This window comes from Phocoena sinus, chromosome 7, assembly GCF_008692025.1.
Source record: "Phocoena sinus isolate mPhoSin1 chromosome 7, mPhoSin1.pri, whole genome shotgun sequence".
Lineage (NCBI taxonomy): Eukaryota > Metazoa > Chordata > Mammalia > Artiodactyla > Phocoenidae > Phocoena > Phocoena sinus.
In genome coordinates this window covers 11470965-11488168 of record NC_045769.1, presented here as the reverse complement: position 1 = coordinate 11488168, position 17204 = coordinate 11470965, and the positions used below count along the sequence as shown (strand labels likewise).

Sequence of the window (17204 nt, the reverse complement as noted above, 5' to 3'; positions counted from 1 at the left end):
TCCTTAGGTTTGGAAATAATGTTGTAACTGGATAAGAATATACTCTTGTTTTGGGGAGATGCATGCAGCAGTATTAGGTGTAAAGTGTCATGGTGTCTACAGTCTACTTTTGAACGGTTTGGCAAGAAAGTTTGTGTGTGTGTGTGTGGGGGTGGGGAGAGAGAGAGAGAGTAAGAGCTGTAAAGGCTGGGAAAGCATGTTAACAGTTGGGAAACCTAGATGAGAAGATACATGGGTGTTCATTGTACTGTTTTTCAATCTTCTGAAGATTTAAATTTTTTCCAGAAAAAAATTTATATCCAAGCAAGTAACAACTAATTAGCCTTGTGTTAATTTTAACATGTGTTAAAAGAGCCAAAGCTTCTAGTTTCATTCTCTTCCACTTCAATCACAGTTGTTCAGAATTCATACATATAGAATCTATATACATTTACATAGGAAATATCTTAGTCATGGCAGCCCAACAACAGCCATAGACATCACATGCATTGAAATTCCAGGACCAAACTGGATGTAAACAAATTACCAGCGCTCCATCCACTCACTTATCCATTCAGTCAATCCACAAGCATTTGTTCAGGACATATTATATGCCCCAGTTGCCATTGTGAACAAGACTGGACAATTCCTTCTTTCCTGGGGCTTAGGGCCATCAAGGAAAATATACATTAAACATAGAACTGCAAGTGGCCCAGGGGAGCATATAAGAAGGGGGACCTGACCTAGTTTGGAGGAGCTCAGCAAACATTTATTTGTTCAAGCTAAGGTTGAAAGGTTCCCAGTAGTATAGAGCGACTATGACTTTTACTGTAAGAAATAAAATTAAGATGACCTGCATGCATTTTCTTCGGAGTTAGAGGACGGCCCAGTTGCCTCCTCTTACCTGTGGTCCAGAGATGCTTGGAATCCAGGTGTTTTGTGGTGTCTGGGAGGCAGAAGAATCAGAGATGCTCATGGTCTCTGACCATGTAAAACAGTGGCCACACTGCTGTGGAAACTTGAGCCCCAGCTCCTTGCCCAGGTTGAACTTCCTCGCCCCAGTATCTGGTCCCCTTGGGTGTAGGACTCGGACTTTCCTTCCCGAAGCCCTGCTGCTTCTTCCAGACACCGTGTGGGAGCATCTTGCTGGCCCTTCCACTCTTGGGGCCAACGGTCAACAGGTCCCTACACTCCAGAAACAGAAGCCAGGAGAAATCTTGTCTTCAGGCAGCTTTTGCTTTCAGCCCAGTGACAAAAGCATCCCTCAAGTGAGGGGCATACAAGCCTGGCTACTTTCCTGGAGTGAGAGAAGAAATGGCATCATAAACAAAGAGCAGATGTGCAAATGAGGGTCTCAAATGGCATAGTGTTTAGAAATCTTCAGAGAATTAGCTCTACCCTACAGACTGGGAATTTAGCTGTTGGTTTAGACTGGTAGTATCAGAGTCACCCAGGAAGTTTCCAGAGAACGCTGATGCTGCTGGTCTGGAAATCCACACTTGGAGAACTACTGCTTTAGTAGATATTAGCATACTAGTATACTAAATCAGTATATTAGATTTAGTATATACTTAGTATACTTAAACTTGTGACTGAAATGAACACTAAAGTTTAAAAACCTAGAAAGACAAGATTAAAATAATTAAGCTAGGTATGGCTTAATAACGCCAAGCATCTGGGAGGAAAAGCGGAAAAATTTAGTCTTCTAAAAAAAAACCAAATAGCCAACCTTGGGAAAAATATAGACTTTCCTTTTCAGTTAATTACTTTCCATTCACATAAATTGAGATGCGTGTAAATGTGGTGAGGATCAATGATGAGTGTATGAAAATTACTATGGACTCCCCTTTCTTTTTTTTTTTTTTTTTTTTGCTGTACACGGGCCTCTTACTGCTGTGGCCTCTCCCGTTGCGGAGCACAGGCTCTGGACGCGCAGGCTCAGCAGCCATGGCTCACGGGCCCAGCCGCTCCGCGGCATGTGGGATCTTCCCGGACCGGGGCACGAACCCATGTCCCCTGCATCAGCAGGCGGACTCTCAACCACTGCACCACCAGGGAAGCCCTCCCCTTTCTTGAATAACAGCACAGCCTACTGCCCTCGGCTCAGAAAATATATTCAATTAAAGATGTTTGTGTATTCTTATTTTGATTGCACAAACAGGGTCCCCACTTTGGGAATATCTGAGGCAATTTCTTTTTCTTTTTCCTACCAGCCAGCACATCTCCTAGCCTTGCCCTGCCTCTGCTGTCAATTAATATTTTTTCCTGGGGAAAATAAACTGATTTCCAGTCAATATTAACACTGCCCCAAAAAAGATAAATATATAGCCATAGAAGGTGTGTCAAAAATTTTTTTTAAATCCACTGCTTGAATCTATTTCTCTTTGTTCCTCTGCTGGCAGAGAGGAATTTAAAAATTGACCTTCATTAGAGTCAGCGTGTGCAGAGATGTGAAAGCTGGGCCTGTAAGTGTGTCAAAGTGACTAGTTAGATGGGTAAGAGTTCCCAAGTTCACAGCTAAATTTTTCGTTTTGTTTTTTAATAAGAAAAAGCATTTTGATATTAGCTTCAGTGAATTAGTTTGTTCTTTACAATACATGATGGGTACTGATAATCTTTTCTCAGTATTGAACATTATTTCAGGAAAAGAAAACCTTAGAATTACCCATAGAAGATATCACCAATTAATATACACAAATACATATATGTTCATTTTGCTGAACCTAAGAAATTTGCAAACATTAGACCACTTTCTACCTACAACAATGGAAATTTCATATGGTTCAACTATATATATATATATATATATTTTTAAAATTTTATGTATTTATTTAACCATTGTTTAATTGAAGTATAGTTCATTTACAATGTTGTGTTAGTTTCAGGTGTACGGCAAAGTGATTCAGTCATATATATGTTTTCTTTTTCAGATTCTTTTCCATTTTAGGTTATTACAAGATATTGAATATAGTTCCCTGTGCTGTACAGTAGTAGGTCTTTGGTTCAACTATATATTGTTCTGAAAAAAAGGAGAGTTGACTTGGCTTTTTGCATAAATAAATTACTTGAAATTCCTAAATACAATAAAAATGATGTACTCTCTACAGTTCTATATACATCTCACTTTTCTACTCTCTTTCTATTGATGAATTGCTACAGTATCACAGGGATCCTGCTAAATAGTGTTTGATGCTCAAAGAACAGAAAAATATGTTTGCTTTTGTTCTGTCAGTTGGGCTCTATTAAGCCATTTTTAAACAAAACCCTTTCTCTTTCCCTCTTCCTAGGGCTGTATCTGTAAAGACAAAGGCCAGTGCTTCTGTGATGGGACCAAAGGGGAGAAGGTAAACACAAAACCTTCATTCTGCTGCTTTTCTCCAGAGAGCTCATTAAAGGATTCACACTCTTCTTTCATTCGTAGCAAAAAGATCAGCAGTATGATATTCCATTCCCCAAATCCAATTTTAAAGTAACTGTATATAAACATGAACCTGGGGTGGTAGAAAAAGGCCTTGGAGGGAAACTTCAAATAACTTGTATAAATACCGGCAGTTACTGTAACTCTCTTGATCTGTAAAGAAAAAATAGTAAGTTAAAGAACAACAAAGTTTATAAGAATGCCTGCATGTGTATATATCTATTTACGTTGTTGCTAAACGCGAGAGAACAACTGAAAACAACTTGATTGCCTCACTTTGACAGAAACATTGAAGCCTGCAGATTTTGTCCTGCAGCATTGGTGTGAGGGCGCCCCCTGGCGAAAGAATCTTGCAGCAGCACTCTAGCTGAGGCAAAACTTCGGTGAAGGAAAGCATCTCCACTGTAGAATTGGAGTGAAAAATGAGTGCCGTGAAATCTCATTAATTCGCTCCATTAACTTTCAATTTGTGATAATTAAGACAGAGGCAGAACTAAAGTTTTTCCTTTGTTTACAAAACCCTTTTCTCAGATATGCTAATGAGTGGCTTAACAATATTGAAAGATGACTGCTTAAAAATATTTTTAGAAGAACATATTTTAAGCTCTTTAGACAAAATAATAAAAATTACCACATTTATTTTAAAGTATTCTATAATTCATGTGTAGTTTGACTTAGGGTATTTCGTGAAGCTATGAAAGTAGTATATTCAGATCCATGTTGGAAAGCTATGATTCATTCTCGCATTCAAGAAGCATTTATGGAATCCCTACTCTGGGTGAGATGCTGTTCAAGGTGTGTGAAGGTAATGGAGTATTAAGAGGGGTCTAGCAGATTCTTTTATTTCTCTTTTTATTGGGTGTCTATGCACACACAGTGTGAAATCACTGACTTGATCACTGTTTTAAAAATCAAAGTTGCTAATTGTGTAACTAGATTGACTGAATCAACCTGTGGCCTTTACTATTAAAGAGTAACCGGAGGATCTGTGTCCACGGGAAGATTATTTGTGGCAGAAACATGTCCCTCATTGGGCCTAAATTACTAAATTACTCTCTCATCCCTGAGGGCTTTCCCGTAATATCATCTCTTAACTATTTAGCTCACACTTTTCGTTTTGCCACTCGATATCTCTCCTGCATCTCCTCCACAGACAGCAGATTGAATTCCTAATCCCTGTGTAATCAAGAAAGGACTAAAACTCATAGCCTGTGTGTTGTTCTTTCAAGCTACATAGCAGTTATGCACACTCTCAAGACGTTCTTGTGCCTGGTTTTCACTGTCTCTCCATCCCCCAGAAAACACACTCCACCAACCTCCATCTTTCTAGCTGGGCTTTCCCCTCAGTTCTTGATTCATGCTCCCTTAATCTCTGTTCTGGGTAGCTCTACCATTTGGGTAAATGTAGAGTTTCCAGGAGATAAAAGACAAACACTTTCAAGCCTACAGACAAATACTAACAGCTGAAAGTTTAGAGTTACTCTTGTACTTACTGCTGAGGGCTATTTTTTTTAATCCAAGGAAAAAATATTATCATTACATCATAAAGAAAAGAAAATGATGGTTATGAGTGTGTTTATTCCTGGGAATTGCTGTTCTCTGTGTTTATTGTCTTGTTTTAATTTTAACAGGGGGAGAAAGGCTTTCCCGGACCCCCTGGGCCTCCCGGCCAGAAAGGATACCCAGGTCCGGAAGGCCTGCCTGGACCACAGGGACCCAAGGTATGCCAGTCTGTGAGTTCAAAAAATCCCCAGTCCACTTAACCTTCTTTATGCTGACCCCAGGGCTGCTGAGAACCTGGAGAGAATTCCACATCGCAGCCAGCTGATGGACGCTCTGGTAATTTCCTGCTCCAGTCTTAGCTGGGCCCTCCGAACTGAATCTTATTCCAAGATGATTCAAATGATTATCATTATCTTCAAGCTCCCTGCTCTACCTCTTCCCGCTCCCTGAGCTACGGTCTCCCTACCTGCATCGGCCCCTCCCTTCTATCGTCCCACATGAAACGATGAGTTCTTTTTACCTTCCATTCAGGACCTATCCCTCTACCGGTATCCTGGTCGCTGGGATTCCTACTAGAACCCTGTTCTGATGGTGTGTCCTCTTTCTCAGCCATTTCAACTTTCCTTTTGACGTTGGTTTTTCTCTTTCCATCCTTAAGCATGCAAATATAAAACCCGTACCAATGTAAACTTCCTCTAGATCGTTCAGGTCCTGTAACCAAAGGATTGCCATCCTTTCCCTGTCTTACCTTTCTCAGTCAAGCTTCTTTAAAAAAAATAAAATAACTAACCACACTGGCTGTGTTTCATCTCCTTTTCACTCCTCGGCCAGCAACAATTTGCCTCCTGCCCACTGCCCTGAAAACCCATGACCTCCAGGTCACCCATGACCTCCAAAAGGCCAATGCAGAGGGATACTCTGTGTCTTTACCTGACCTGGACCCCTCTGCTTTGTTTCCAACTGTGTGGATCACTCTCTTCTCCTTGAAACACATGTCTTTGTTTCTGGAATCCTCTTTTCTTTGCTTTCCTCTTTCTCAGCTGGTCCCTTACACATCAGGCTTCCTAAGGTTTCTACCAGAGCCTACTGCCCTTCACACTCATCACAGATTTTTATCCTAAAGTCTGTGATACAACAAAGGGCTTTGTTTCAATAAATGCCCTGGAGGATTTGCTAAATAACTGTATAACCACTAGATCTGCTGATGGCTCTTTCCTGCTGTGGACTTAAGCCTGGGCTCTCACGCATCCACTGGGTCACTCCCCCGGCTGCCGGTTTCCAGGGAGCTGTGAACTAATTAATAAATTATGAAAATGCAATTATAATTGATCCACACAGTCTTTTTAAATTTCATATGTATAGAATATTTAGGCAACATTTTCTGCTAATTTATTCTGAGCCAGGCATTGGGACATTTATTCTTGACTAGATCTCATTTATCCCTCACATTGATCCCATCAATCATGACTATAGTTACATATTATTATCTCCATCTCAGAGATGAGGAAACTGATTCTCAGAGCACTTAAGTAATTTGTCCTGGATTACATAGCTAACAGGTGACAAAATCACAGTTCAAATCCAGTATTAGATGACACCAGAATCAAACTCCTACAGCCAAAGAAACTAAACCCACACCTACAGTTTCCAAGTAAAACTGCAAAGCTTATTATTTCCCAGGAATTCTACTTTATTGTATTTGTGTGTGCTTTTTGTTTCTTCATTTCTCCTTCCTCTGATCCTAATTTTGAAAAAGTCATTCAGATTCTGGACATTCGGTGTCTGATTTCAGACATGTTTAGTGTCTGAACATTCCGCTGTGTTCCTTCAGGGTGTGGCCTCAGATTTCCCTCCATTCTCCTGGTAGAATGAATTTGTCACTTCAACGCTGGACTTAGGATCAGCTTAATGCCAACTCCTTCCTTTTTATTTTGTCCTCTGCAGCCCACTCTGCTGGTTTCCTTAGCATTTCTTTAGAGAAGCCAGCAATAAATTAAAATTTTAGTTGTAAATACATGGTGCTTCGTATAGGTTACATGGTGTGCAGGCATTTCATAAAGTTCATCCAGAAACTTATGTTGTCATGAGTTCATATGTTAAAGTATAGCTCAGAGATGTAGTCACAAATGATAATCCGATCAAAGGCAGACAATCAGAGAATATTAAAACCTGACCAAAAAGATTTTTCAGGTTTATAAATGTCTTAATTTTAAATATTTTCTATATATTCTCCTATAGGAGATATGAGAAAATTTATAATGGGGATGTGAAACCTGCAAGTCACGCTTCTGCCTTTGCAGATTACACACAGCATCCTGCAGAGGAGGGGGCCATGGTCACACACCCAGGAATTCTACCTCAGACAGGAAAGGCTGACTTTGGCCTTGACGGTCCAGTCTCAGAAGGCTTTTCCTCAAATAATCAGAAATACCAAAACATGCTGAAACTCTCAGGAATGATGAAAAACTTTTGGATAATGGAACTTTCACACCAAGTGGCCTCGTTAAAACAGTTTTGTTTGTGGTTATTCTCTAAGAAACAGGACCTCCCAATGTATTCATTGTGTTCTTGAAGCAAGTTTATCTCTGGTTCAGGCAGTCCTTAGTTTGCTATTTATTTATTTGTGCCCACCAGGGACATTTTGCTAATAAAGTGTTTCTCATGTACAGAAATATCGGCTGCCATTCTCATCCACTGTTGTAGCCGTGTCATTCATCCTTATCAGCCCTCGGCAGCTGTCTGGCTAATGTGGGGCTTTTCCAGAGGCACTTCTCAGACACGAATGTGAACGAGAATTATCATCACATCTTGTTGAAATGCAAATTCTGAATCAATAGGTCTGGGAGGTGAGGGAGCTGTATTTCTAACAAGCTCCCGGATGAGGCTACTGTTGGATCCCGCACCTTGAGTAGCAAGGGTATGAATGGATTTTTGTTTGTCCTTTCGGATAAATACTGTAGCGCCAATGAAACAACAAGTAATTGAACCGTGTTGACAATGAAATAATCGCAAGAGCAAAACTCTTTGGCATGTGAATAAAACTGGGACCTTTCATTTATGGGCTTATTAGTGCCAGATAATTGTCACAGTGCTTACCTTTTGTTTTCTCCTTTGGATCTAGGGCTCTCCAGGACTTCCAGGATTCACTGGTCCCAAAGGCGTGAGGGTTAGTAGTCCAACCAGTCTAGCCTGACTGTTTGATGAAAATTCTTTTTTTTTTTAAAAAAGAAATCTGCACCGTGAAAGTTATACAGATGTCACAAAGGAGTACATTGTGTGTGATACACTTCTATAGATGAAGTTCAGGAACAGGTAAAACCAGTCTATAACGGCAGAAGTCAAAATAGCCCTTACTTTGTTGAGGGTAGGGGTTAACTGACTTTGAGAGGGCATGAGGGGACCATCTGGGGTGTTGGAGATGTTCTCTGTCTGGATGGGGTGACGGTATCACCGATATGTGCATATGCACATATATAAACATTCCTCAATCTGTTTGTGGAAGATTGGAGCACTTTACTGTATGCAGATTAAACCTTAAATAACCTACCCAAGAAAGGCCCCAAGCAATCTTAATCATCTCTTTTTAAAAGTTATATAAATGGAAGATTTACAAAGTTTGTCAAGCCTTTTTTTGTTTCTCAAATAGTTTTTAGTGTTCCCAATTATAGTTGCAGAACGGGGTTATTGGCATGGTACATCATTTTTTGTTTATAGGTTGAACATCTTTAAAGAGTTTTTTTCTTGCCACCCTTTCCGTTTTCTCTGTCTTTAGGGAACAACTGGATTACCAGGATTTTCAGGTCCTCCTGGACTTCCAGTAAGTAATGAGAAAAATGTGTAAATGGAATAATAAGAAGTAAGCTCATTTTAATAAAGATGTTAAAGCAATAGCACAAGAAAATGAGTACTGATACATTTGCTACATGATGAAAATATCAGAATCACATAGTGTATTAGAGTGTGGATTTACAAGACATACAAGTCTTTCCTGAAAGACAAACAGATGGAACAGATTGAGATGGAATGGGATGGGGTGGGATGGGATAGAATAGAAGAATAGAATAGAATAGAATAGAATAGAATAGAATAGAATGAAGTCTGCTTGATAGCACAGGATAATAAAATAATAAAATAGTTACCTCTGTGCACACTTCCCTCTTTCCTTTACGCCAGCTTAACACAGTGTGCTAATGGACTTATTTTATATAGAAAGACCTTTTGTTTTATCTTAAATATCTGTATCTCACTGGATAATTTTTGGTTTTAATTAGCCTATTTTATTTGCTATGATTTTTATTTAAATTATTATCTAAAATAACTACTTTATTTAAATAACCATTTATACTTAAAGAACTATCTAAGTTTGCCCATCTTTTCCCACCATGGTTTCTGCACTGTTTCCACCTGTTCCCGGGGCCTGATTATCTCTCCTTTTTGAGACTTGCTCTATTGTTTAGGGCATCCCAGGCCATCCTGGACCGTATGGACCTGTCGGTTTGCCAGGATGCAATGGTTCTAAGGTATGTATGCCTCACACAGGAGAAGGTTAGTTAATGTTTTGCTAAATGAATAAATCAAGGTGAAGTAGTAATGAGACAGACTAGGCTTTCCTTGAAATATTCTTTTAGCCAGAACCAATGGTATGTGTCTTCAGGGCAGACATAGGATGGTTTTCTTTCTTCTTATGCCTTTTTCTTTACTTTCTTCCAGTTTTATTGAGATATAATTGACATACAGCAATACATAAGTTCAAAGTGTACAGCGTAATGATTTGACTTACATACACCATGAAATGATCATCACAATAGTTTAGTGAACCCACCATCTCTTATAGATACAAAATTAAAGAAAGAAAAAAAATTTGTGTGTGTGATGAGAACTCTTAGGATTTACGCTATCAACGTTCATATATAACATACAGCAGTGTTAATTAGATTTATCATGTTGTGCATTCCCTCCCTAGTACTTATTTATCTTATAACTGGAAGTTTGGAGTACCATTTGAGTGTCTGCATCCGATTCCCCACCCCTCCCCCACCTTGCTTTCTTTTTTTTTAAATTTATTTATTTATTTTTGGCTGCCTTGGGTCTTCGTCGCTGCATGCGGGCTTTCTCTAGTTCTGGCGACCGGGGGCTACTCTTAGTTGCAGTGCGCGCGCTTCTCATTGTGGTGTTTTCTCTTGCTGCGGAGCAGGGGCTCTAGGTGTGCGGGCTTCAATAGTTGTGGCACGCAGGCTCAGTAGTTGTGGCTCGCAGGCTCTAGAGCGCAGGCTCAGTAGTTGTGGCGCACGGGCTTAGTTACTCCGCGGCATGTGGGATCTTCCCAGACCAGGGCTCAAACCCATGTCCCCTGCATTGGCAGGCGGATTCTTAACCACTGCACCACCAAGGAAGTCCCCCCCACCTTGCTTTCTGATTGCTTTTTAAGGAAGTTCTCTGATGTTCTCCCACCGAAAGATAACTGGGGGCTCAAATGGTTATTTGCATCTGAGGTTGAGTGTATATAAATCAGAAACTAAGGCTTGGAATGCAAAACTGGTCTTTGGAATAGAATGACTGAGCTTTTCGATGTTCATTCATCTTCTTTGTTTCCTGACTGCACTCTCCTTTTCCCCAGAACTGTGGCCATGAAAGGAGTAATTAGTAAAGTTTCAAGGAAGCAGCAATTGAAAAGTTCTTGGCACAATTAGCCTTTTGCCATTTATGCACAATTTGAGAAACAGTAGATTCTAATCCTGTTTTCAATTAAGATAATGGTTTCCTGGCCTTCAGCCTCATGACCCAGTAGCTGTAAGGAATTTGGGTTACTTTGTCTAGATTTACCACTGCAGGGTTGGAAGAGAGAAACAGGGAAATTATCTCAATAGGCTGTTCTAGAACAACTAAGAAGAATGACAAGCTCTGTATGTCTTCCAGGGTGAGCAAGGGTTTCCAGGACTTCGGGGGACACCAGGCTACCCAGGCATCCCAGTACGTTTATATTTCTAACTCCCCATCCAAGATATAAAGTACAATTACAAGGAGTTTCCTTTGGAATGACCACATACAGAAATCTGTCATGACCTTGGGGAAGTGTGAGGCAGCCGACAGTAGACATTCAACTAATAGTTGAGAAATGAATGAATAAATGCACTTTGAGACTTTGTTTTCCTTTTGAGGCACTGAATGGGAGGTGTGAACTAGACAGTGGGAGAGGCCTGGATTGTGGTGACTCAAGGATGAAAGAGAGGAGAGAAGGGCCCTGGAACTGGGACTTAGAGAGCTCCAGCATGTAATGTGAGATCAAGGACAATAAGCCTGTAACGGAGGAAGGGCCCTCAAGGTAGAAGAAAACAAGGAGGAGTGAATTCTGGAAGCCCAGGAAAGATGTTGCTAAATAACATAATAATAAAAATTTGACTGAGTAAATCTGACCATCTAATATTGGCCTTGGTGGATGATTCATGAATCCGGCAGCATCCCATCTAACAAGGAAGGAGTTTCTGCATCCAACCACAGATAGGAAAGGTTTTTAAAGCCAGAGAGGGAATGGAAAAAATGACATTATTAGCAAAGAATATATTGTTTTATTAACAAAGAAGGCATTGTCTTAGGCAAAGCTGCCTCTTAAGGGGAATGGAAGGTGTTATTGGGTGGAATATCTTATTAGTGCAGACCAGGAATTTCCAGGTTGGCGGGTCAAAGGTCACATTCCTAGGGTAGGTTAAAACCGTAGTCAGGTTAGGTATTTATTAAGTCTTGGTTTACTGCTGTGGACCTAACAGGAGTGATTCCATCTTGGACCCATCTCCTTTTTAACAATTTCCAGTAAAGGGGAGTGACAGCTGCCTAGTGCTGCTGAGAAATCCAGTAAGGTGGGAACTAATGTGTTGTCGGTTTCAGTAACATCAAAGCCACTGCAGACTTTAACTTCCATGACAGATGGAGGGAGGACGTAGACGTGAGTGTAAGAAAGATGTGAGAGATGAAGAGAGTGGGAATTTTGCCGATGACATGAAAGATAGACAAGGCAGTGTGGGGAGGGTGGATTTAGGGGGAGACTTTCTTTAAATGAGAAAGACTTGAGCATGTTTAAAAGCCAGTGGGAGGTACAGAGCAGGGAGAGAAGGCAGAATAGCAGGGAGGACAAAGCAGGGATGCTGTGTATTTGATTTGCCTCTGGTCGCTAATATGCCGCTCCTTTTCCTAGGGTGCCGTTGGTTTGAAAGGAGAGAAAGTAAGTTATTTGTGGCATGTTATTGTCAAAAAATCTCTAATTGTACATATGAAAGGGACTTGTATTAAACAATAAGACATAAGTAATTACAAATCAGATCTCATGATTAATTCAGAAATCATAGTAACTAGGACATGATATTTATTCCTATTGAACAACTTCTACTTCTTGTCATAGATATGTCTTCAGGAATACAAGTTTTGTATTACTCTTTAGGAAAATAGGGTCTGGGAAAAGAGAGCTGAACTTATGCTCAGGGCCCCAAATTCTAGATAAGGAATTGCCACTCATTTTGGTGTCTTGGGAAATGGTCTGTTATTCTTGTGTCTTTCTTCCCTCCACAGTAAATGATCAACTTTGGAAAATATGAAAATGCTTTAAATTCTTCAAAATGGAATAACTAAATAATCCTAAAGCATTTCTCTAAGTATATATCCTGAAAGCGCTTTTATCCTTGAAGCAATGTGACCTTGAATAACCATTTAAAGGAGTTTTGAAGATATAACATTGCTTATGTTTGATGAACTTCTTCATTTTCAAGGGGGCTCCTGCTGAAGGAGAAGGTGTAGCCCTTGATGGAAAAGGTGACCCTGGGTTGCCAGGAGCTCCAGGATTCCAGGTATGCACTTCAGAGAAGGTCCCTATCATTCTCGATCTCTTTCTCTCTGTCTCTCTCTTTCCACCTCTTTTTTCTTCTTCTTCTCTCTCTCTCTTCTTCTCCCTCTTTCTCACTCTCTTACATATATTCTTCATAGATATTCATATCTCTTCTATTTACATATTTACCTCATTTCATTCTAACACATTCACCTCATTATAAGAAACTACATTTAGCTCATATAAAAAAGGTGATCTTGTACATATGTCTTTTAGCCTCTTCTTAAGTCTCAATCACCCAAGCTTTACTAAATCTAAGAAGGAGCCTTCAAGGAATGGTTGTGTTCCACTTTGTATTTGTTGAAATCCCGGGTAAGATTGTATTACACGTTGAATACAATTTAAAATCGTGATATTACGTAACAGTCCTATTGTAAAGTTTGCATGATAGTAATATTTTATTTAACTGCACCTTTCTCCTGTTGAATAGTTTGCTTTCTGAGCTCTATGTACGTAGCCAGAGGGTGATCCAGAATAGATACAAGGACAGAGCTATTTGGTGGCTGTGTGTACTTTACTCTGTGGTTCAGAAGGATCTTTTGATAATAAGTTATTTGATCGGTATATGTTTTTGAAGGCCCTCAAAAAGCTTTCTTGCTGTAAAGAAGTAGGAAAAATAAACACGTCTTAGCCAAAAAAAGGGGGGGGATCTTTTGATACTACCTTTCAGGTTAATTAATCAGAAACATTTTAACTTAATTCAGAAGTATAGGTGGAGATTCCTGGGCAGAGATAGGAATTTGCCTGAGTGAGTCAAAGAGTTTGAGTTAAGGTTGTTGAACATCTATATGGTGAGCCACGGCAGCTAATGATGGGCTGCAAAACTGAAGAATGACACGGTTCGGAGCCATATAAGCTTTTGAGAAAAGATGCAGAATATGATGGCTCTTGTTTTTTTGCTTAGGAAGCATTTAGGGAGCCAGATGCTGAGGGCAGGGCATCTAGTAAGAGGAGACAGTAGCAATCTGGGACACGGATGTATCCCTTCAATGTGTATTGAGTGTTGGCCATGTACCACATTGAGCTACTGCTGAAAGTATAGCGGTGGGACCTTCAGTCATACAAGAAATCCTTATTACGTGCCAGGTAGGTTCCAGGGGCTATTTAGGTGCTGGGGATACCACAGTGCACAAATCTCCAAAAATAGTTTAACAAAAATGTTTGCCCTCATGGCACATTCTAGAAGGAGAAAATATTTAAAAATGTAAATTACTAAGTATATGTTGTATTAGATAGTAATAAATGCCAAGGAGAAAAATAATGCAGGGTTGGGGGATAGGAAGTGTCCAGATTAGAAGGAAGGTTGTGGCATTAGATCGGATGGGCAGGAAGGCCCCATGGAAAGGATAACGTTTGAATAAAGATAAGAAAAGGGAGAGAAAGTGAGTTATAGAGATATCGGGGGAAAGAGGATTCTAGGCAGAGGCAGAGCAGGTGGAAGGGCCCAGAGATAAGAGCGTGCTTGGAGAGGGAGAGAGAGAGAGAGAGAGGAAACATTTCTAAAAATTGTAAAACTCTTCTAAAGTAAAGCAACTGCTCTGGTCATTTTCCTGGAAATGGTACCATCAGGATGATCCTGGTAGCCTGTTATACATGGCAACACATGTTACACACGGCCTCTATTGAAATTAATTGCAGCCATAAATAAGAAACATTAGGCTCTGATTTTTCTAAAATAGTTTAATGCATTTAACTAATGGACATCGTTCTTCAGTGAGAAGTAAATTTAAACTTATTCTAATTCTTCTCTTAATTTAAAGGGTTTGCCAGGCCTTCCAGGTTTTCCTGGACCTATTGGTCCCCCTGGCCCTCCAGGATTCTTTGTGAGTATGAAGCCACCATTGCTGTAGACATCGTAACTAATAAAAGAATTATAGCCTAATATTTTAAATAGAGTTTTAGGCTTGATTCATTACCTGCTGTAATTTTAACTGGTGGATTTTTCTAGGGCTTTCCAGGAACCATGGGACCTCCAGGACCTAAGGTAGATGACAATTCATATGTTGTGTCAGCCAGAACATCCTAACCGATCTAAAAGCCAAACTCAGTCTGATTCCACATGTGGGTCACTGCTGGGCACCCCTCTGGAACTCACAAGGATTCCCAGCAGGGAAGTAAGCATGGCTAGCAGCTCTGCACCTCCTACTTCCCTTCTCCCTGCACTTCAGTAACTTGATCTTTGATACAAAGCGTCTTAATTCAATTATAAGGAGTTCCTCATCAGGAAAAGGGCAAGGATTCCTACTCTTTATGTTTCCCGCAACACTTTATATATTTTTTTACTGGGCTGCTTCCCAAAGCCAACCTGTTTTTATACTAGTAAATAAAAATGACTATTCATGGACTCATTAAGCACAGTCCTGCATTTCTTTCTATTACAAAGGCCAACTGTTAGTATGGGGGAGGAAAAAAACTTTTTCTTCTATCTTCTTAGATTCAGTGAGTGGGTTAACTGTAGGAAGAAAGTTTGATTTCATATGCATGTGGAGACCTCACAGAAATGAAATGAAAAACCCCAAAGAGGCAGTCAGACCCAGAGGCTTGTATACCATTTTAACAAAGGGTGATAAATTTGTGGAGGAGTGACAGGACAAAGGAAAAGGGTTTTGATCTTCAAGGGGCAGTAGATTGTGGAAAGGTCAATATATGGGGGGAAACTAATGGAAGATAAGTGTTATTTCAGTGAAGTTTGTTTATGCAGACTTAAGTGAGTGTTGTCTCCAGTTATGACTTGTCTTCTCTTCCTGGTACAGGAGAGGGGAGGGTGACACCTTCACAAAGGGAAATTTAGGCCCTGTCTTGAGGCAGATGGGGGAGAGCAAGGAACTTTTTCTGCATTTGCTGTTTCTCACTTGCCTTCAGCTCAAAATAATTCTTCTGCCAAAGTGGTATATTTTGGGGTGGCATATTCTGATCCCCTTCATTATTTTAAGTAAGAAAATGTTGAGCAAGGCTGAGCCCCACCAGGAAATTACTTACTATCAGAAAGCCTTTTTGTGTAGGGTACTTGCCAAGGTGCTTTCACATTTATTGTTTCATTGATGTGTGTACACACACACACACACACACACACACACACACACACACACACATACCCTGTGAGATGAATAGGTTCAGGTTAAGTGCTTTTCTCTACAGCTTGTGGCCTAATTGGGGGAAAATCTGCAAACTCAAGAGCAGAAAAGCCAAGACACATTGGTTGAAATGATAGATTACTGAAGAGAGATGATTCACAGACTTATCTCATGTCACTAACTTACTAGTGAAGTCAGGTTGCTTGAATTCTATTCTTAGTTCTTTTAAAGTTTTGAATTTCAGAATCCTGAAGATCAGCTACACATCCCTCTTATTTTTAAGATGGGGAAACTAGGGCATCAGGAAGTTACCAGCCAGAGGAAGCAAAATTGGCTGGTGGCTGAGCCAGAAAAATGTCCTCCGAGCTGGGTTCCTTCCCCTGCCGCACACCATCTCCTGTTATCACTTGCCCTATTAAGTAAATGCCTTAAGCTTTCTGCGCTTCAAGATCTCTACTTTTAAAAGAAACGTGTTGCCATTCCACTCCGAGAAATAGCTAAAATAACTTTTACAATACTAACATTACCATTAAAATATAAATGTTCAATTATAAACATTGAACCTTAATGGGTTTAGACTATACATTCATGTTCATTTTTTAAAAAATAATTTGGTTTTGTCTTTTCTTACAGGGTCACATGGGCGATAAAGTGATAGGACAAAAAGGAGAGCGGGTAATTTAAATTCTGTGGTTTATTTGTGGGCAAGATATTTTAAGTTCCCTAGCAATCAACTTCCACAATGTATTCATTAAGTCACATTGAAACGCAAGTATTTCCTGTGTCTCAGGTTCCATTTGCTTTATCTTCCCAGGTAAGAACTAAAGAGGAAACGTAGATCTCTCAAGCTTCGTTTTTTATTCCTGAGTGTGTTTGTCTTTAGGGTATGAAAGGATTAACAGGACCGCCCGGACCACCAGGAACAGTTATCGTGACACTAACCGGCCTGGTTAACAGAACGGTAACTCTTCAATTTTATTATTAGGGTTGCACCTTCCCTTTTCTGGGATGAGGTCCTTTGATCCCTTACCTCTTTTATAAGCTCTGTCACCTAAACCCAGCTCAGCCAACCTGGGCCTCTGGATTTTATTCCTGCTCCATCTTTTACTTGAGAACTAGAAAACATAAAATGGGGAAGATACAAGGCAAGCCACTCCCAACATTCTTTTTTTTTTTTTTTTTTGCGGTACTCGGGCCTCTCACTGCTGTGGCCTCTCCCTCTGTGGAGCACAGGCTCCGGACACGCAGGCTCAGCGGCCATGGCTCACGGGCCCAGCTGCTGCTGGACCGACCGGGGCACGAACCCACGTCCCCTGCATCAGCAGGCGGACTCTCAACCACTGCGCCACCAGGGAAG

At 40.3% G+C, this 17204-nt stretch overlaps 1 protein-coding gene across 1 annotated transcript in view; it reads left to right on the top strand.

Annotated features, from left to right (window-relative positions):
* The window catches only part of COL4A3 (collagen type IV alpha 3 chain), a 134239-nt gene that overhangs the window by 58744 nt on the left and 58291 nt on the right, over positions 1–17204 (top strand). Inside the window, exons 2-13 of the mRNA XM_032637762.1 lie at positions 3267–3323; positions 5029–5118; positions 8022–8066; positions 8673–8717; positions 9358–9420; positions 10817–10870; positions 12090–12116; positions 12658–12735; positions 14534–14596; positions 14722–14757; positions 16481–16522; positions 16731–16808. Of these exons, the coding sequence (XP_032493653.1) occupies positions 3267–3323; positions 5029–5118; positions 8022–8066; positions 8673–8717; positions 9358–9420; positions 10817–10870; positions 12090–12116; positions 12658–12735; positions 14534–14596; positions 14722–14757; positions 16481–16522; positions 16731–16808 (678 nt within the window). The remainder of the gene's footprint in view (positions 1–3266; positions 3324–5028; positions 5119–8021; positions 8067–8672; positions 8718–9357; positions 9421–10816; positions 10871–12089; positions 12117–12657; positions 12736–14533; positions 14597–14721; positions 14758–16480; positions 16523–16730; positions 16809–17204) is intronic.